Consider the following 21,968-nt stretch of genomic DNA (forward strand, 5'->3'; position numbering starts at 1 on the left):
TGACCATGACCCAGCTCTTTACCGCCATCACCATCCTGCCTGAGCTCTAAGCTTCAAGTGAGGTCTGCTGCTGCTGCTACATTCATTTATGTTAATCAATTGGGATGCCAGCACCTTAAGTTACATTATTTTACCATTAAATTCATGTGATTTATGTATATTTTTGTATATGAATTTATTATTATGTGTTTATAAAATATTTTTGATATTTCAATTGAACCGACTCTTGTGCCGTTATTGTATAGGTGGACCTACTTTAATCAAAGGTATAAGTGGTAGCGCTGAGACAGCTTTCCAATTATTTTCTTTTACTACTTACAAGCTGGTTTGCTTGTTGTCATATGCGGCTTTCCTTGCCTATTAATAATTTTATTCAATATAGCGCCAGAGGTATGGTGTGACTCACTACCTCCCTCCTTTTTTTTTTACACTAAAATTGGTCACATTTCTCTTAGCAGTATTTGTTCATAACCAAAAAACTAATTTGATCATTGCCCACAAGCAAAATGGCCATGGGAGAGCTGCTGCGCATGCGCAGTCACATGTTGCACCTCCCATGGTCCTTTGCAGGGAGGACCATGGGAGGAGTTGTGCATTGTCGTGCATGTGCAGCAGCCCTCCCACGGCCATTGCTGCACAGGGTAGAGATCCACAGGAAGCCCACCACCCTGGTCACCCCATCTACTCTCCCCTTAACTCCGCCGATCCAGTCAGGAGCCCACACCACTGCCATGCCAGGAAGTGGTGGCCTGGCACTGTGTTCCCGATCACCATCTGCGGACACTGAGGAAGAGGGGAGTGGCTGCCTGGAACTCGCTGCTGGAGGGGAAACCACCAAGTCAGACAGCGGGAGCTGATCGGTTGCCATTCCCTGGAGGAGACCCCAGCCTGGTGGAGTTCTATGACCTGGTAGGGTCAGCGTATCATGTATAGGTAGGCATCATTGACTCCTGTACCTCCTGGCACCTGTATACTAACCCTGTACACACACACCCATAGCCTATCCATACATTCATTCATACATACACACACACATATTTAGCCTAACCCTATTCATACATACACATCCTCAGTGTTGCACGCCGCCGTCCGGGCTGCGATGCACCCGGACGGACGGCGGATGTTGCTCCCAGTGACGCGGCCGGGGACGTTGCCCGGCAGCGTCTCAAGCCTCCCTTTGATGCGGAGCGTCGGGACGTTGCTAGGCAACGTCCCCGAGCTTCCGCCCGGCGGCAGATGACGCGTGCGCCTGACTGACGTCAGGCGGCGCGAAATTCAAAATAAATAGCCGGCGTCTGCTGGGCACAGATGCCGGTTATAGCTTTTGCTTACCCTAGCCCTTGCTTTCCGGTCCCTGTGGTTTCCAGCACACAGTCCTGTGTTCCAGCTCCTGGTGTCTTCAGTGCCTGGTTCTCCCAGCCTTCCCTGGAGTGTCCTGTCAGCTACCTGCTTCAATCAGAAGACCTGCTTCAGTCTGAGCCTGCGTTTGGCCCACTGTCTCCATCTTCTCGTGGGTCACTTAAGTGCTCCAGTGGAGCCTCGGTCTATCTTCTTCCTCCAGTGGCCCGCCGTGGCCGTGACCCTCCGTGGGTTATTGTTGTCCTTTCCCATACACCTCCCGTGGCCGTCGTGGCCGTACCCCTCCGTGGGTTCTGTATTTACCTTCCTCTTTCTCCCTGTAGCCCGCTGTGGCTGTGTCCTTCTGTGGGCTTATTCTTTGCCCTCTTTCTTGTACCCTTTTTATCTTTCTTAGCATCCTTTCAGGTAGGAAGTATTCCCTGTTTGTCATCCTGGTTTTGAGGAGTCGCCGTTCCTGGTTGTAGCCTGCTGGGGACTCCTCCTTCCCTTTTCATTGTGTCTGCGACTTGGTCGCATCCCGGTTTGGCCTGGTGCCGGCAGTCAGGGGTCTACTCCCAGCTAGGCCGGTAGTTAGCAGTCCTCTTGGGTATCCTGTGGCGATCGTTTACCCCTTGTCCATATATAAGACCTGGCTGCATCGGGGTCGAAGCGGGCCTAACTCGCTCCTTCGGACGCGGCGGCCACAGGTGAAGCCTAGCTCTGCAGGGGTTTATCATCTGCCTCAGGGACTCAATAGAGTTAGAGTAGCTTCCGCTGTGGCTGTCCTAACCGGCGGTCCCGGCTACAGGCTCACGCCTGACCTCCTGCACTCATCTACCTGCCGTAGTTCCTTGTGCCATAGTAGGCATCATAACACTCAGCTGATCCGTGACCTGGTAGAGTCAGCGTGTCATGTATATGTAGGGATAGGCATCATTGACTGTGTGTGTACAGGGTTATAACACAGGTGCCAAACACACACACATAGCCTAACACTATCCATACATGTAGCCTACCCTATCCACACACACCCATCTGCACACTCTCTATCCATACACACACCCGCCGCCTAACCCTATCCACACACACACCCGCAGCCTAACCCTATCCACGCACACACACACAGCCTAACTGCATTCATACACACACTAACAGCCTAACCCTATCCATGCAATTGTAATTTGATCTCTGCCCCATGCAAGGCACATGCTCTCATTAAAATTGTCATGGCCTCGCCAGAAAATACTACCTTACACCCCAGTTTTTGGCCCTACACCAACAGACCTTGGTCACCACAGGGAAAAACATTTTTTCACCGTATTAAGCCCCATACAGTAATGTCCACTGCACCATATGCCTCACACTGCAATGCCCTACAGTAAAGCTTTTACACAATGGGTTTCATGCTCTTGGATGGGTGTCATACTCATTGCCAGGGGTTTGTAATGCTTGTAGCAAGGGGTAATGCTCATTGCCAGGGGTGTGTTATTGTTAAACATTTAAATAAATCCAATGTTTATTCTTACAGTGAAATTTTAGATTTCTGAATTTAAAAAATAAATTGAAAAAAAGCCATGAAATTCCATAGGCAAAAAACCTTATGGTTTCACATGTCCCATTAAGGCTTCTTACACATGATCTGGCATTTCAGAAACCTGTTGTAACTCTTCCACTCAAACTCCAAAAAGCAATGAAATTCCGATTATTAAGGCTGACGCCTTAATGGACGTGTTCCTTGCGCAATACAGATATGGTACGCCATCACAGCCTGTGGGTAAGTGCAGATTCAGCACTCTCACAGAGTGAGATTGCTGTCACTCACACAATGGTGGAGCTGCTAATTCACAGATTTGTGTGCTCATTGGAATACACACATGCAGTCTATGCAACTGAAGGTCTGAGCAGTAAACAGAGCCGAGAGGATGGGGTAAAAGTGGTGTTGATTGGGGTAGGAGGCAGTGTGGTGCAGTTGAGGAGGAATAGAAATGCGTAGATGGTGGAAAGGCTAAGCAGCACTGATGGGAGACTAACAAATGCGGATGGGTGGAAAACAGTGGCACAGATTGGGGGAGGTAAGACAGAGTGATGCGATTGGGTGGGAAACCGTGAAGCAGTTGGAGAAAAGACAGAGTGGACCAGATAGGAGAGAGACAGCAGTACAGATGGAAGGAAACTGTGGCATGGATGAGAAGGGCAGAGCAGCATGGATGGAGGGGGTACAGAGTATCACTAATAGACTGGGATGCATTGGCACAGATAGAAAGAAAAAGAGTGGCATCGGTGTGGAAAGACAGGGCAGCGCAGATGGGGAAAGACACATTGGTGAAGATGAGGGAATACACACAGCAGTTGGTATCGGGGAAGACAGAGCAGCATGAAGGCGTATGGGAGAAGAAAGTGTAGATGCATAGTAGTTGGGAGTATTATAGTTTTTGCAATTATGAAAGATGTTTCTGGTAACTGCATGTGAATACTAAATGAAATGGATATATGTAGTGAGTGTGAAAGATGTTGGACCCTCAGTGGGATAGTTCTAGTAATAGTGTTTATTCTACCACCTGCCATCTTTGAAAACCCATGCAGATCCTCTACCCTGTCTGGGGTGTAGCTGTCTACTGTAGTGTTTCTAGCACAGGTCTGTTTTGCAGTGTTGATATACAGACTACACTGTGCTAGAAGCACAACAGCAGACAGCTACACCCCAGGCAGGGAAGAGGAACTGCATGGGTTTTCAAAGATGGCGGGTGCTAGAATGAACACTATATTAATTCAGTGGGCTAGACAGTTTTAGATGATTGCGGGTACTTACAGTATTAGGATGAGTGCGCCACATAACTCCTCAGACCTTCAGTTGCATAGACTGCATGTGTGTATTCCAATGAGCACACAAATCTGTGAATTAGCAGCTCCACCATTGTGTGAGTGACAGCAATCTCACTCTGGGCCTTATTTTGGTTCATTCTTTCTGACAAAATCCTTCTTAGATGGACAAAACCATGTGCACTGCAGGGGGGCAGATGTAACATGTGCAGAGAGAATTAGATTTGGGTGAGTAATTTTGTTTCTGTGCAGGGAAAATACTGACTGCTTTATTTTTACACTGCAATATAGATCTCACTTTGAAGTAAAACCCCACCCAAATCTAATTCTCTCTGCACATGTTACATCTGCCCCACCTGCAGTGCACATGGTTTTGCCCATCAAAGAAGGATTTTGTCAGAAAGAATGAACCAAAATAAGGCCCTCTGTGAGAGTGCTGAATCTACACTTACCCACAGGCTGTGATGGTGTACCATATCTGTATTGCGCAAGGAACACGTCCATTAAGGCGTCAGCCTTAATAATCGGAATTTCATTGCTTTTTGGAGTTTGAGTGGAAGAGTTACAACAGGTTTCTGAAATGCCAGATCATGTGTAAGAAGCCTTAATGGGACGTGAAACCGTAAGGTTTTTTGTCTATGGAATATATATATATATATATATACACACACACACACACACATACACATATATACATATATATATATATATATATATATATATATATAAAGGTAGCGAGATGGCTGGCACTCCAGTATCCTGCAGATATTGCCCAGGTGCCTTTCCAGAGGATTTGATGCAAATACTCAATGTAGATAGGGGAAGACGGACGGCACTCACAGGGTCTTTCAAACGTAAAGAATACACCACACTTTGGTTTGCTTTTCCAACGTTTCAAATCTTGTTGAAAGATTTTTCGTCAGGGACGAAAAATCTTTCAACAAGATTTGAAACGTTGGAAAAGCAAACCAAAGTGTGGTGTATTCTTTACGTTTGAAAGACCCTGTGAGTGCCGTCCGTCTTCCCCTATCTACATATATATATATATATATATATATATATATATACATATCATCTATATATAAATAAATAAATAGGACATGCTTGCTGCAATAAAATATACTTAACGCTGGTTGTGCTCAGTGAGCTGGCTTGCGGGCTGGACCGGGCAGGGCAGGAGACCAGAGGAGGCAGCCGGGCGGGCGGACGAGAGGAGGTGGGTGAGAGGACGGACGGACGAGAGGAGGCGGGCAGATGAGATGAGGTGGGCGGGAGGGCCGGCAGACACACGCGTGATGATGACATCCTTATCTCGCGTGCGCGACTGGGCAGCTCTGCGGCGGCGAACGGTCGGCGTGAACGGGGATTATGTGAGGGGCTGGACCAGAGGCTTTTTAGGACACCCGAATTCTGGGAGAATCCAGGAATGCGGGAGACTGGAAAAGCCTCTGGGATGGTTGTCACTGAAAATGGGAGAATCCTGGAAATCAGGGAGAGGTGGCTACCCTAACTATAGCTGATGCTGATCATGCTGATGTTACATAAATACATGTTAATAATAAGAATCCTAGTAAACAGCTTAACTTGAGCATTACAAATAACTATCTTTAAATATTTCATCCCTCGTTCAGCTTGGAATGTCACGATGACATGAAGACAAATATTTCAATATGAATGGCATCATATGCCTCATTTATATCCTGGGACTGCGTGCAGTTTGGAGGTGTATCTGGACAGTATACTATTTTCCAATTAGTACAAAAAGTATTAACACATGTGTATAATGCACTATTACTCTAGATTTAGGAATCCAGCTTCTCTTTGTAAAAATTGTCTCATACAGTAGTTGGAAAGCATTGTACATTTGTTTTTTTATTCTAAAATATAAACTTATATTGTAAAGATCTGGCATACATATAGCATGCTATCTGAAGAGATACTACCAAGGCTGTGATTCTACAAGTAGCCCTGTGATTATTTTGTTCATGCCCTATTTCCATTTGAAAGGGCAGCTGATCACAATGTACCAATATCCAGAGATATGCTAATAAGCCTTATCTGTGGCATGCGTTCATTTGTCAGCACTGTTAGTGTTGTCAGAAGGTTAAAAATGGAAACCAAATCTTTTCTTTTCTCCTTTACAGCAATATCAATCCCAAATAAGGTGACTGGCTAAGGGTAGTAGATTTCACAGTTGAATTGAATCCAAGTCTCTCCTTGGAAAGGATGTAAGTGAAAGACTTGTGGTGTGTCAGAGGAATAAACCATCCAATAATGTTCCCTGTGAATTTAAAGCTGCCTTTAGAGTATCCTCCTCTAATTGTGCTCTGCTCAGTTCACCCAGTCCTTCCCTGCAACAGGTTCTGCTCCTTTCATCTCAACACCCAGTCTACAAACTCCAGCCAGGATGGAAGCAATTAAGAAGAAGATGCAAATGCTGAAGCTGGATAAAGAAAATGCCATAGACAGGGCAGAGCAAGCTGAAGCTGATAAAAAGGCAGCTGAGGACAAGTGCAAACAGGTATATTGCAGGCAGTAACCTCCGCTCAGACAGATAACATCTGGCATTGGATAAGTTTTCCCCAAGCTGTTTTAAAATTTTAAACATCACCCGCCCGTAATGTATCTTTATAAGTACATGTCTATTACAGCCATAATATCACAGTATTAATTAATTTATTATTTATTAACAGTTGTTTATATTGCGCACACATTCCGCTGCACTTTACAGAGAATATTTGAACATTCAAATCAGTCCCTTCTCCAGTTGCGTATACAATATATATTCAATGCCACATGTACACGCTCACACATTCATTATAGAGTTAATTTTGTGGGAGACAATTAACCTATCAGTATATTTTTGGGATGTTGGAGGAAACCGGAGTACCCAGAGGAAACCCACACACACGGGGAGGATATATAAACTCCGCACAGTTAGGGACATGTTCATGTTTCCACACACAATAATACTCTCCACTAGCTTCCAAACTTTCAAGTGTTCCCTGAAAACTCACCTCTTCAGGCAAGCCTATCATATTTAAGTTCTACACGCATAACCCTCTGAGGCACTTATGTATTATATAGCTTCCCTTCTGGACCTATAAACTATGCTACAGTATTACTGATGCCTGTCCTTGTGTTTCCCTCCTATATCCCTATAGATTGTAAGCTTACAGCAGGGCCCTCTAACCTCCAAGTCTGTCTGTCGTTACTCAGTTTGTTTTATCACTGTCTACTATTGTAAAGTGTATAGTAGCAAAATAGCTATAAAATAGCACTGCTTGGAATTTTTTATTTAATTTGGCTTTTTTGCATTTTCCTAATGTCTGCAATTGCTGGAAAAAAGAGTATAAATAACTTGACCATTTTAGCATTGCAGGAACATAGAGGGGTGTATCAATATGGCAGCGAGCAGTGGCGAGGGGGGTTTGTACAGTGAGGGATGAGCTACTTTGGGAGAGAAAATGCCAGCCTCACCATCCGACCACCTTCGCCGTATTCAATGTTTGGGAGAAATCCTCGCCATCAGAAACCCCTTAAATGGAGAGTCTGCTGCATTTTGTGGCGAGCCCCGCCGTTATATTGGGCACACTCGCCATATCCACCTCGCTAAAAAGAACCAGGGAGGTGGAAACGGCGAGTGAAGGGGAGGCAGTTGAATATTCTGATGGCGAGCTATCAGCCCTTTCTCGCCGTCATATCTCACCGTTAGAGCATTGAATACACCTCAAAGAGTAGAGTGCAGCCATTGAGCTAAAATAATTGTTAAATGTCGATGGAAACTAGGAGAATAGTAGTGTACAATCTTAGATGGTACTAGTGGCTTTGTTGATCACCATATAGCTTAATAGACCATCACCTCTCCAGATAACTGGTCCTGTCTAATGAGCAGTAAGGGACCGTCATGTAGGGTGCCGGATGGGGTCCCGACAGTCGGGATCCTGACAGTCATTTACCCGACGTCGGGATCCTGACTGTTAAAACACCGACAGACGGGTTGGCCACCGGCTATTCTCCCTCGTGTGGGTCCACGACCCCATAGAGGGAAAATAGAATAGGTGGTGAGCATAGCGATCCACCGTGCCCGCAGCGTGGCGAGCGCAGCGTGGCGAGTGCAGCGAGCGCGTAAGGGGCTTTGTTGCACTCACCATGCTGTCTGAGTCTGGCCAGTCGGGATCCTGATGTTGGGCTAATGACTGTCGGGATCCCGACTGTCGGAACCTATACCACACCCGTCATGTAGGATTTACAAAAAAAACAATGCTGATACAGAAGTAATACCTTATTTTTCTTGTATATAATCAATGAAGATGTCAAAACAAAGCTGTATAGCATAAAACTTTTCATTTTACTTAAGAGACAAACTACAGTATATGATTGTTGTTGGGAAAGTTCACAATGCAGAGAAGATGCCTGTCGTCTATTCCACAAGTCATTCATTAATTCTACTCAGTTATTTTTCCAAAAAGAATCATTATGAAACAGTGAGGCACACGGGAGTTTTTTTTTTCCAAAATATTACTAATTAGTTACTTCTGTAGGAAACACTGGCAATTATTTCTCATGATGTACAGTAATACACATTATATTATACATTCATAAAAAAGATCAATAGAAAGCTATGTTCTAATTGTTTTCCTTACATAGCAATATATCAACAAATTGATATTGCCTTAATTTATATATCAAATATGTTGACGTTATTCTCTTAGAGAAATAATAAGAGAAACAACCTTTATTCTTATACACAATTTCCAGTAAATATTGGGAATCATTGTGACTTTGGGTTGATATTTGTTGTTTAATTGTGAATGTGTTTTATTAATTTAATAAGTAATATTTTACTAACACTTTTCTGAAAGGGCCAGATTCACTACGGCAAAAAAAAGAAAGTAATTTTGGAGGAAATTTACTAAAGGAAATTTGTAAAAAATAGGTGTATTTGTATCCAGAAATACACTTATTTTTTTCCCAAAAATACGGCAATTCGTATTCGTATTGATAGCACATCAATACGAATATGAATTGCCGTATTTTCGGGATAGTAAATGTCAAAAATAAGTATATTTCTGGATACAAATACACCTATTTTTTTACAAATTTCCCCCTTTGTGTCTGGAACAACCCATTTTGCTGTGCAAGGAGATCAATTACATTTACTGTATATTGTTTCTCTACTAAATCTTGACTTCTTTTTCATGTAGCCCACAGATGTTAGCTTTATTTTTACAATCCCATTTATATTTCAGTTTGAACACACCCAACATAAATCTAACTTTCTCTCTGCATGTCACATTTGTCACACCTGCAGTGCAACATGGTTTTTCCAGTTTGAGTTTTTGCTTTGGTAACAAAGCTGAAAGAGGCCCAAAGTGTGTAACTATAGATTGTGCAGAAACACACAGAGAACAATAAGCTTTGTTTCATTTTTGCCTGATGGACCTTTGCATGTTTTATAGGCAGATGAGAGCTTTATAAGCTTTGATGTGGATACTGCTAGTGTGCAATGTCTGTGTATTTTGTACAGAACTGTGTACACTTCTATTGCTTGCTGACATTATACTGATAATTATAACTGATTTACAAAAGTACAACGGACTACATTGTAACATTTGTGTTTTAACCTATGTTTTCTGTTCCATGTTGCCTTGCAAGTATTTGCTATTTTACCCCTGCATGTGGCATAGCATTTGCTTTTGTCTGAGTTTATGCCACATTATTAGTTTATGGATATTTGACACTGGAAAAGCAGATTCCCTTCCTTATTTGGTAAAATAGTTTGACTGAGCTTGAAGCTGGTTCTATGCCAAGTTTTCAAATCCTTACATTGAGCTTACTGCAGAAATTCCATAATAAACATAGCATTTTGTTTATTGATTGTATGGCTTTAGAAATGTGTCTGTTTATTAACCCAACCATGGCAGTCCTTTGAACAGTCATTCTTCAGTGTACATTTGTTTTAGTGTCAAGCTGACTTTCTAGAATGCTTTTCCTGTAGCAGAGGTGCAGCATTGTGCTCTGTACCACAGCTGAGAGAGTAAACTCAGTTTCCTTATCACACAGGAGTCAATTTGCAGTACATTAGTGTCACAGGGTAATTCCTTAATAGCTGTGTGTCATTCCAGGAATAACACAATGTACTGCTGTAAAACATCTGTATAATGCTAGGTAACTGTAGCTATAAAATTATTTTTGATTCATTTTTTGCCATACAATAAATGGCATTTTTGTCTATGTATATTAGGCAAAGTTATCCTAGAAAAAGGTTGCTGGGATGTGCCGAATGAGCTGGAGCAGAATATAAGTGGTTTGCAGAGTGTGGATGGCAGTGCATAGTCCAGAAATGCATTTAATGGGGCAGATGTATTGAGCCTTAACAAGAGATAAATTCAAGGGTGATAAAGAGAGATAAACGTCCAGCCAATCAGCTCCTTACTTACTTTTTTCAGACACAGCCTGTAATATGGCAGTTAGCAGGTGATTGGCTGGATGTTTATCTCTCTTTATGACCCTTGCATTTATCTTTTGTTAAGGCGTAATACATCTGCCCCAATGTCCCCAGAAACAGAACACTCTCCACTTCTTTATCTCATATTAATCAAAGAGCCCGATATAGCATGGATCGCAAAAACATAATCTTTCTCTAATAGACAAAACCATCTATGCTTCAGGTGGACCAAATGTAACATGTGCAGAGAAAGTTAGATTTGGGTGAGGTATGTTCATACTGAAATCTAAATTACAATGTAACAATAAAGCAGACAGTATTTACCCTGCACAGAAAAAAAATAACTCACCCAAATCTAACTCTTTGCAGATGTTACATCCGCCTCACCTGCAGTGCACATGGGGGTTTATTCTAGTTCATTCTTTCTGACAAAATCCTTCTTAGATGGACAAAACCACATGTGAACTGCAGGGGGGCAGATGTAACATGTGCAGATAGAATTAGATTTGGGTGAGTTATTTTGTTTCTGTGCAGGGAAAATACTGACTGCTTTATTTTACACTGCAATATAGATCTCACTTTGAAGAAAAACCCCACCCAAATCTAATTCTCTCTGCACAAGTTACATCTGCCCCACCCGCAGTGCACATGGTTTTGTCCATCTAAGAAGGATTTTATCAGAAAGAATGAACTAGAATAACCCCCATGGTTTTGTCCATTAGAGAAAGATTTTGTTTTTGCGACCCATGCTGAATTAGGCCCTTTGTCAATAAATATGTATTTGTGTACTTTTAGAGTTCATGGTAAATATAAATAAGCAACATATCCATATCCAGATCCATGCCAAATCAGACCCTTAGTCCACAAGTGCAGTAAGCATCAAGTGCATACACATGTACAAATATATCAGGGGCCAATATAAGGAACTGTCAAACACCCTTTTTTCTGCTAGACATGAATCTAGGACGAGGGGGCATGAGTTTAGATTAGAAGAAAAAAGATTTTGTTCAACTAGAAGAAAAAATTTCTTTACAGTCAGAACAGTCAAACTCTCTTCCTGAAGAAGTGGTGTCAGCAGACACTATAAATACGTTTACAATAAGGTTGGATAAACATTTATTGGTTAAAAACATCCATGGGTACGCATAAGTAACATAATCTGTCTTTAAAATATCAGAACATACTATACAACAAGGGATAAGCTACTATAAATATAGGTTGAACTAGATCAGTGGTCTCCAACCTTTTTTGGGTCAGGAGCTACTCGCGACAAAATAAACCGCCCGAAGAGCTACTAAAGTAAAAAATGTTAAAAAATCTGCATAATATTAAAAAAAACACACTGCAATGCCCCAGACATAATATGGCACACACTGCAATGTCCAATATGTCACAAACATACCTCCCAACACTGTAGGCAGAGGAGAAGAGACATCTGCCAAAAATTAGAGGGTTCAGCTACTACCGTGGAACTCCTGCGAGGCTACATCCCCCATTTTTTTCGCTATGGGGGCATGGTCAGCTCTCTAGGAGCTGTAGCCACATGGGGTGCGGCCATGGAAAATGGGGGTGTGATACACATATGCCCTCAATAGTGCAGTGCCAGATACACATGACCCCAATAGTGCAGTCCGTGATACCCATTATAAATATGCCCCGCACCGTGATGCTCCATTATACAAATGCCCCACACCGTGATGCACCATTATACATATGCCACACACCGTGATGCTCATTATACATATGCCACAATGTGATTCTCCATTATGCATATGCCACAATGTGAAGCTCCATTATACAAATGCCCCACACCATGATGCTCCATTATACATATGCCACACCGTGATGCTCCATTAATCATATGCCACACACCGTGATGCTCCATTATACATATGCCACACCGTGATGCTCCATTAATCATATGCCCCACACCGTGATGCACCATTATACATATGCCACACCGTGATGCACCAATATACATATGCCACACCATGATGCTCCATTAATCATATGCCACACACTGTGATGCTCATTAAACATATGCCACACAAATGATGCCCATTACACATATGCCCCACACCTTGATGCTCATTAATTAATAATCATCAAGGTATCTGGGGCATATGCCACACACATGATGCCCATTATACAAATGCCCCACAGCGTGAAGCTCATTATTAATGAGCATCAAGTGTGTGGCATCATGTGTGTGGCATATGCCCCACACACCTTGATGATTATTAATGAATGAGTATCAAGATGTGGGGCATATGTTTAATGGGCATTATTTGTGTGGCATATGTTTAATGACTCATTAAACATATGCCATACACATGATGCCCATTATACCTGCCAGGGCCTGATTGAGGGAACATGTCAGAGACATCACGCTCTACCTACTAGTAGAACTCAAACACGACCCCCTCGGTCACGTAGCGGCAGCCAGGCCTGACACCGATCCCCGCCGCCGCCGCCCAGTGGGAGACGTGACCGCGGGTAACCCGGGGACAAACAGTGCGCGGTGACGGGCGGGAACTCACACTCAGGTCCGTGCGGCTGCGCTGCTGGGGAAACCTCTCCCTTCGCTCCCGTTCACTTGCTGCTGCTGCGCCCGTGCCGCTTGAGGGCACTTTAGAGGCGGTCGCGCTCACCCTGCCCAGTCGCCGCCATTACACGAGCGGCAGCGGGGAGTCCCCGAGCTACTCTAAAACACCCGGCGAGCTACCCGTCGCTCGCGAGCGACGGTTGGCGAACGCTGAACTAGATGGACGCAAGTCTTTATTCAGCCTCAACTACTATGTAACTATATATATGTAACATTTGTCAATGCTGGCAGGGATGTATCGGGGGCATCTGCAGCACAGCCATTACTTGCAAAGTCCTCCATCGTACTGCTAACTGTAATTTCAAATCTGCTTTTTCATCTTAAACCATTTTAACATTTTAACTCGCCTGTATCCTTTTACCTTGACAATGTTGCTCTAAAAATCTTATTATTTTCTTATCTACAATTTTTAAATTTAAACCCTCATACTTCAATTTGCCTCACACATAGTCATAGTAAACATATTACAGATAACTCTTTAACAATACCCATCATATCCACCGCTGTTTTTTTTTGTGTCTACTCTGACCTTCTAGTACAGTAGCTTTTCATATTACAACCAAACATGTAGAAAATTCTAGAATTCATCTGTCACATGTTTAGGCTTCTTTACAAGTTCTCCTCCCTTTACTGTACATTTGACTTATTTGCCCACATTTTAAACAACAAGTTATCTCTACTGTTCTAAATATATGTCGGGGCTGGGTCAAAACCTCCCAAGTCCCACAGCCAGGCCACATTTACTTGCTGATTGGCATCCGCTGCACCTGCACTGCCGAACCTGCTGCCTGTGATATGTGAGGCAGTATGCCAGGAGAAGTGTGCTGCCTAATGTGTGTTCTTTTTGTATACACACTGCCCTTTTTGTGTAGTATGTGTGCTTACAGTGGGCAGTATTAGTCACTATTATGTGTTGTATATACAGTGTGAAGTATTAGCTATTGCTTATTGTGTGTAAATTGTGATTCAGGACCGTTCAGGTCAGCATATTGCAGGGCCACCCCCCCCCCCCAAATGACATGCCCCTTTTCATGAGGCCACACCTCCTTGAGCACCCTCCAGAAAAAACATAATTCTGCACCCCTGGGTGGATCTAGTGACTGTTGGAGTAGACATTGTCTATCTCTTAAACTGTAGCACTTGGCTCTTGTCACATATTTATAAACACTCTTTTAGTGCTGCTTATGAATAGTAATCTTCAGCTGTTGTGGATCTAGCTGTGGTATGCCCCTGGAATCAGCACGCTTTTGCCTTTATAAGCTCACTCTTGGCTGCCTCATCAAATCCTTTAGATTTACTGTAGCTATCACCTCTATGTGGATGACATATAATTAAATTTGCACAAACAATCTCCAAGTATCTATGGGGATGCGAGCTGTCACTAATTGTGTATGACCAGTGTGACTTTGGAGCATTCATAGTGGCATATAATCGCTTCAGTGTCTACTGCAAGCCCCATTTCTAACCATATAAATGCCAAATCACAATTCCTCAATGTCCTCATTATATTTCATGTGCAACATTCTGTAATCATTCCACTTAGCCAATGTTATTAGAGCTATTATTTCTAACACTCTCTAAAACCTGAGCAAGAATTTATAAAGTTTTTACAGCCCACTCGATTTATAACAGTTATCTGCCCAGTGTATATACAGTAATAAGGTTATTTACAAATATATTTTATAATAACAGACATAGCAAGACACTGTATATCTACAGGTATATAAGTAGATATAAATGGCAATATCTTACAATTCTCATGCTTACTATAATGACATATTTAAATGTATAACTTGGTGTTTTATTAAATTACTTGTAGTATTTCAAATATTCAGTAAACATTTTGCTCCCTACTATCTACTACAAATAAAGTTGCACTAGTACTAAAATGTCGCTCATCACAGTCTTGGATCAGGCCACAGCTGTGCACAGCTAAGTCATGTAGATCATTTCTAACATGTATACTCACAGAGACAATAGCTGGTATTAACGGGCCACTGATCAGAATTTACATGGAATTATATTGGGATGGGAGGGAGCGTTAGTGACATTTTAAAGTGAGATCATTTCTGGTCCTAATATACATTGGATTAGTGTTTGTGTTTGCTTTGAGGTAATGTAGACTTACCAGTTATCCTTTCTAAAGAAGCAATTCTATTTTAAGTGTAACAATATGCTTTGACTACAAAGGAAAACTTTAGAAAGGGCAGTGTTATTTTTTTACACTACATTGTTCTGCAGCAGTGCAGTTATACATATTGTGGTCTGGTTATCTTCTGCCCATTTTCAGAACATTTCTGAAAACTTCTTATATGATAATAACACTAGTTACCTGGTTATCACTAGATCTCATCATCAGATTCATTAGGGGACAAAATTTTTTCCTATGGGTATTGCACCATTAATTTAACTTGACTATATGTGTGTTATTGTTTATCATGTGTCAGTTAGCAAAGGGAGATTTTGGCATTCTCCTGTTACTAATTGCTGGTAATAGGGATATATACTGAATTTTAGGTTAAATGTAATGGTTAAATCTGCCTGTACCCATGAAAATGCTAAATAATATTGGATAACAGTATAGAAGTCTATTGGGTTTATTTACTAAGATGGGAGTTCTGTTGAAGATGGGATGTTGCTAAAGGCAACCAATCAGATTGTATCTATTATGATCTAGAAGGTGCAAAATAAATAAAAAGATTCTGACTGGTTCAATAGAAACCCTTATTAGTGGCCATAAGAAAAGTGTCTGGGATTCTTAAATTCTGACAAATGCAGTGAAAAGATGATAGAAAGCTGATGATGACACAAAACTGAGCAGAGTAATTAGATCAACCAAAGATGTCTCCATGCTTCAGAGCGATCTTAATAAATTAGACGAGTGGGCAAAAAAGTGGAAAATTAGGTTCAGTGTGGATAAATGCAAGGTTATGCATCTTGGGAAACGTAACCGATGTGCTAGGGATTGTGGGAGGAAACCCACGCAAGCATGGGGAGAATATATGAACTCCGCACAGTTAGAGCCATGGTGGGAATCAAACCCATGACCTCAGTGCTGTGAGGCAGTAATGCTAACCATTACACCATCCGTGCTGCCCATATAGCAACAAATAAGGCAAACAGGATACTAGCATGCATAAAAAGGGGTATGGAGACTAGGAACTCAAATGTAATTATGCCACTGTACAAAGCATTGGTGAGACCACATCTAGAATATGTACAATTCTGTGCCCCGCACTATAAAAAGGACATAATCGAACTGGAACAAGTCCAAAGAAGAGCAACAAAACTAATAAAGGGATTGGAGAATTTAAGCTATGAAGATAGATTGAACCATTTAGGATTGTTTGCGCTAGAAAAGACGTTTAAGGGGGGACATGCTAAACATGTACAAATATATCAGGGGCCAAAGATGCAATTTTTACTGTAAGGAAGGATTCAAGGACACGGGGTCATGAGTTTAGATTAGAGGAAAGAAGATTTTGTGCCTTTAGAAGAAAACATTTTTTTACAGTCAGGGCATCCAAATATGGAACTCTATTCCTGGAGAGGTGGTGTCGGCAGACACAATAAATACATTTAAAATAATTGTGGTTAAAAATATACAGGGGTACAAACAATAATCATAATCTGTCCTTAAATCATATCAGTATACACTATGTATAGCAAGGGATGAAGCTATTCAGTATGGTTGAACTGGATGAATGTGAGTCTTTATTCAGCCTTAAATACTATGAAACTATGTAAGCTAGTGTTTTTCTACAAATCAAATGTTCTACCTAAGGGGCGTGGCCTGGCAGGGGTGCCAAATGGCTCCCATAACCCTGGGCCCTTTCTAGCTTTTTAACAGCTCAGTGGCACCTTCTGGACACTCATCTCTGGTGGCGAGTGCTGCAGAGCCAGGGAGCTGCGTATTTTGCTCCTACGGGTTGCGGCCTACTGCACTTCCGAATCCGGGGACTACATTTATGCTCTGGGATTCAAGCTTTGTGCCCAGAATTGTGGGCACGATCATCCCTGCACCCCTCATGTGGCCCATGGAGTGTAGCAGTACTGCCCTATCTGTGGATCCCTCTCTCGGCAACCTCCTCCAGCCTGCACTTGCCTCAAAATGCCTCCTTAGAGAAGGTGAGAATCTCAGCAGGCAGCTTATTTCTGCTGTCCTGGTGGCCATCACTTTGGTTTAAGAAATCTCTATTTCTCTAAGATTTAATAAATCTCTATATGCAAGGCAGCTACAATTATTTCTCTGCATACCCTGCTCAGTGTAATTTCTATTTGATCCCTCTATAACTGAACCCCTATTGATTTTTATTTGGGTGGTTACTGCGCTATGTGGTTTAAGCAGCTTCTTTATAACAGGATATTTAGAGGATGGTAAAAAGCGTTAAAAGAAAAATTCTGAAAAAATGGGATAATTAATTTCGAGTGGTACCTGTAAATTAAAAAGTGGTTAGTAGTAATGTTTACACCCTTTTGGGGAATATGTAAAAAAGGATATGTAAATGGATGGACTAGTGCTCTCCCTAACACTGACCCTTACGTGCTTCCGGTGTAATGATGGTAGCTCCGTGTGCCAGATTGTGAATGGCTGGGATGCCGCCTGATGTTGTTGCGGCTCTGTCCCGTCCGTCTGACTGTATGAGCGTCAGGGCGCACTGTCAGAGCTGTCGCTTGATGTTGTTGCGGCTGGCTCAGTGCGCGTCCGTGACTGCCGGAAGTCGGAGATCGTGGAACCGGAAGTTCGCCGCGGCCGCCGGGCAGGGTTTCAGGGTGAGCTTGGGAGCAAGTGTGAGAGTCCTCCTTACGGGTTCAACGTTGTGCTCATCCTCTAATTATCTGCGGACAGGTAACTCTGGTCAATGTATCCTTGTTGAAGTTGCTGATTTCTTCAACTCCCCAAAGACCTTGACCCATCTGTGAATCTTTAAATGGGATGTAATAATGCAGCTCCTCAGCACATGTTCATGCTCTTGGGATGGGCTACCGACACTGACCAATCACCATGACTTTCATTCTAAAGCTACCGATCCTATCGGCCAATCCTTCCTCGGCTCCACACTCCCTCTCTCTCTTTCTGCTGTCAGCAGCTCCTTAATCTCCCACTGAATTTTTTTTCCTCCTGTACACCAAGTCACGTGACCGTGATGTCAACCGGCTACGATAACGTGGTTGGGTCAAAAGTGTTCTCATCTCCAAAATTAAATAAAAAGAGCTGCTAAAGTATATGACATTGCGTGTGGGTGACAAAAGTTAAAAGTTAATATCATGATATTCGATATAATACAGTGTCACCATCGTTTTTTAACCCTTTTTAACTTTTGTCACCCACATGCAATGTCATATACTTTAGCAGCTCTTTTTATTTAATAGATGTGTAACTTTTCTGCACCTTGATTATATCCAACAGACTGTTCTGCTGGTCCTAAACACACAGCCCGACACGGAGCCGATTAAGCCCAGACGCCAGCGTCTATGGTAACCCAGCAACGGCCCTGACCACATGAGGGGCGGAGCTGAAATCCCAGAAGTTCGGCCGGGCGACACCGGCGTCCGTGAGGGATTCCCATTCGCACGAGCTGCTAGATAAGGTAGGAGAGCACACTGCTCTATTCTTTTGCACAGAACTACATGCACCTTTCTAAAGCACACGTCCTGAGGAAAAAGCCGACATGGCTTTGAAACGTCGACCATGCTTTGTACCACTGCCTAATACCTGATAAAACTTTTTTGGATACAATCATCGCCTGAGAGTGCCGCCTGTTTGTCATAGGGGTTATTAACTCCTGGGACACAATACCTGTATATCAATTTGAGGAAGGCATCGGGGCTCTTAAACCTATCGACGAGAGTGCCAGACAACCAGCTCATATATATATATATATATATATATATATACTGTATATATATAGGGAAATCGTGGACAGCACTCCCATGTACTAAGTGTACTGTGCTCCGGTGCCCTCAGAGAAAAAGCATATGGCCAATTTCCAGCAGGACACCACACAGAGTGGAAAGGGAGACAAGCACAAGGCAAGTCGAGCAGCGCTATAAATAATTATACCAGATGATTGGAAAAATACTAAATGTTTTTACTCACATAAAAATCACAATAAAATACACAGTATTACAGTACAATAAAACAGTATAGGGGGGAAATAAAAGTAAATTGGAATGAAGGTATAAATGAATAACCAAGCCTCAATGGATTCGTGCAAAAATCGATGGAGAAAAACCTCTGTTTGTAGTAACTGGGTGTATATTACCACACGTTGGACCAGGTCCCAGGTAGGTGGAGGATGAACTGAAGTCCTCACGATGTACGCGGTGTAGCTGTTTTTGCCGCTGGAGGATATGTCAGTCACTGGAGCCCGAAAAACAGCTACACCGCGTACATCGTGAGGACTTCAGTTCATCCTCCACCTACCTGGGACCTGGTCCAACGTGTGGTAATATACACCCAGTTACTACAAACAGTGGTTTTTCTCCATCGATTTTTGCACGAATCCATTGAGGCTTGGTTATTCATTTATACCTTCATTCCAATTTACTTTTATTTCCCCCCCTATACTGTTTTATTGTACTGTAATACTGTGTATTTTATTGTGATTTTTATGTGATTAAAAACATTTCGTATTTTTCCAATCATCTGGTATAATTATTTATAGCGCTGCTCGACTTGCCTTGTGCTTGTCTCCCTTTCTTGTCTTTTTAGTGGGGAGTGACTACCCCCACTCTTTGAGCAGCAGCTTACATTGAAGCAACAGCTCATGTCAAAGCGCCTGTATATTCCCTAGGGAATTACCTTTGTCTCCTCCACCACACAGAGTGGGCTGAATAAATTGAATGCACAGATTGCGACTTACAAGAGTCTGTTACAATGTTCTGCTACATTTGTTGCAATAATAAGTATCGCAGTAATATACTCATAGGTGTATTAAAATATGATTATTTGCCTCCTACCCTAGCGCTGTTTTTTAAAATTACAGATTGGTTGATCTAATTGAGTTGGTCACATGACCCATGTTATAGGGTATATAAGCCAGAAACCTTTCAAGCCAGATATCCTTTGATAAAGCTACCTGGATTAGCAAAACCGGTTAAAAGAGGACTACACCATTCCAACCATTTACAAACCAACTTCAACAGAAAGAGATTATGGGATTGCAGACCTGCTCCAATACCATCCGGACCCCCATCCTATTTTGGATTACAATACTTTGCAATTAAAGAAGAGGTTGAGGACACCATTCCGCTTTATTCCATCTAGTGGTGGGAGTTGGTGATTTGTGCCATCCTGGACTACTCCTGGACGATACATCTTGTCCTCCCTCCCTATTGCTAATTTGGGGACGTCACTGCAGTTCCGTTTGGACTTTTGGGACTCTCCCGGTCAAATCCACCCCCATGGTTTGGTTTGGTGAAACACTAGTATCCATTTTAAACTGTTTTTAAATGTCTATGCAATCTGGCTACATGTTCTTTTTTTAGAATAAATAATAAATATCTGTGATAGATCTAACCAATCTGAATCTTATTTTTATAATTGTTTATTTACATTGTATTCCTCATTATTTAGCGCTGCTCAAACTTTTTTGCTTTTTCTCCCTTGTTTATTCAGTACAGGACTAACTATCCTGTCACTGAGCAGCAGCTGGGAATCACAACTCAGGTCAGGCGCACCTGACCCAGAATCACCTAGTGTGATTTGGGTCTACCCCTGCTTTTTTTCCAGATATGCCAATGCTGCCTGATTGTTTTATGCAACTTCTGACTGGCTGTGTTGTAAGTGGTCGTGATTACAAAATGGTCTTGTTCTTGTAGTTTAGGTCTTTGGTTACAGGATCTATGTATTCTTCTGGCCTTATGTAGGCATCTTGTAATGGTAGTTTTATCATAGCCTCTATGTCGGAAGCGCTGTACCATATCCTGAAGTTGCACCTCTGCCATATTGGAGTCCGAGTTATTGCGTAATACTCACAAGAATTGCGATATGGGTAAATTGCGTTTTAGCCCAACCGGATGGAAATTCTCAGATCTTAACAAGGTATTCCGGTCGGTGGGCTTGGCCGTAACCACCATCAGCAGAATAGACAGTGACATCTAAAAATTCTATCGCTTGTGTCTGGATACTGATGGGAAATCTGATGGAACTGTCTAGCGTGTTTAGATGTAGGAACATCTCTTGCAGTGATTCTTTAGTGTCCTTCCAAATTAGGAAAACATCATCTATAAATCGATGATAAAATGCCATCTTACCTCCAAGCTGCGGGTGTATATGGGTCCTCTCATATGCATCCATAAACAGGTTTGCATATGAGGGTGCGCTGTTACTACCCATAGCGGTACCTGCAGTTTGGAAGTAATATCGGTCGGCATAACGAAAATAATTACATGTAAGCGTGAGCTCAAAGAGGGAAATCAGAAAATCAACTGGTGGAGTAACCTGATTGTTCAGTAGAAGTGCTTCCCTTAATGTCTGCAAGCCCATATCATGAGGGATAACAGTATATAGGGAAGTAACGTCCATGGTAACCAGTAGGTGTCAATCGTCATATGGAATCTTCATGATTTTGGAGATAAAATCAGTAGTATCTTTCAAGTAACTGTTGGTCATCTGGACTAGTGGCTGTAAGAAGCTGTCCAGGTAAATGGCAAAGTTGGAAAACAATGAGCCCCTTGCAGATATTATTGGTCTGCCAGGGGGCTGCTGCAGGGTCTTGTGTATTTTAGGGGTCAAATATAGAATCGGGC

The 21,968-nt window shown here is 42.4% G+C and overlaps 1 protein-coding gene across 1 annotated transcript in view; it reads left to right on the forward strand.

The window, feature by feature from the left end:
* Positions 1-6,428: 6,428 nt before the first annotated feature.
* Positions 6,429-21,968, forward strand: part of LOC146027253 (tropomyosin alpha-1 chain-like) — a 314,841-nt gene continuing 299,301 nt past the window's right edge. The window contains exon 1 of the mRNA XM_083158199.1: positions 6,429-6,679. Within this exon, the coding sequence (XP_083014325.1) occupies positions 6,566-6,679 (114 nt within the window). The 5' untranslated portion in view covers positions 6,429-6,565. The remainder of the gene's footprint in view (positions 6,680-21,968) is intronic.

This window comes from Crinia signifera, chromosome 1 (genome assembly GCF_055691185.1).
Source record: "Crinia signifera chromosome 1, ASM5569118v1, whole genome shotgun sequence".
NCBI classification, from domain to species: Eukaryota; Metazoa; Chordata; class Amphibia; order Anura; family Myobatrachidae; genus Crinia; species Crinia signifera.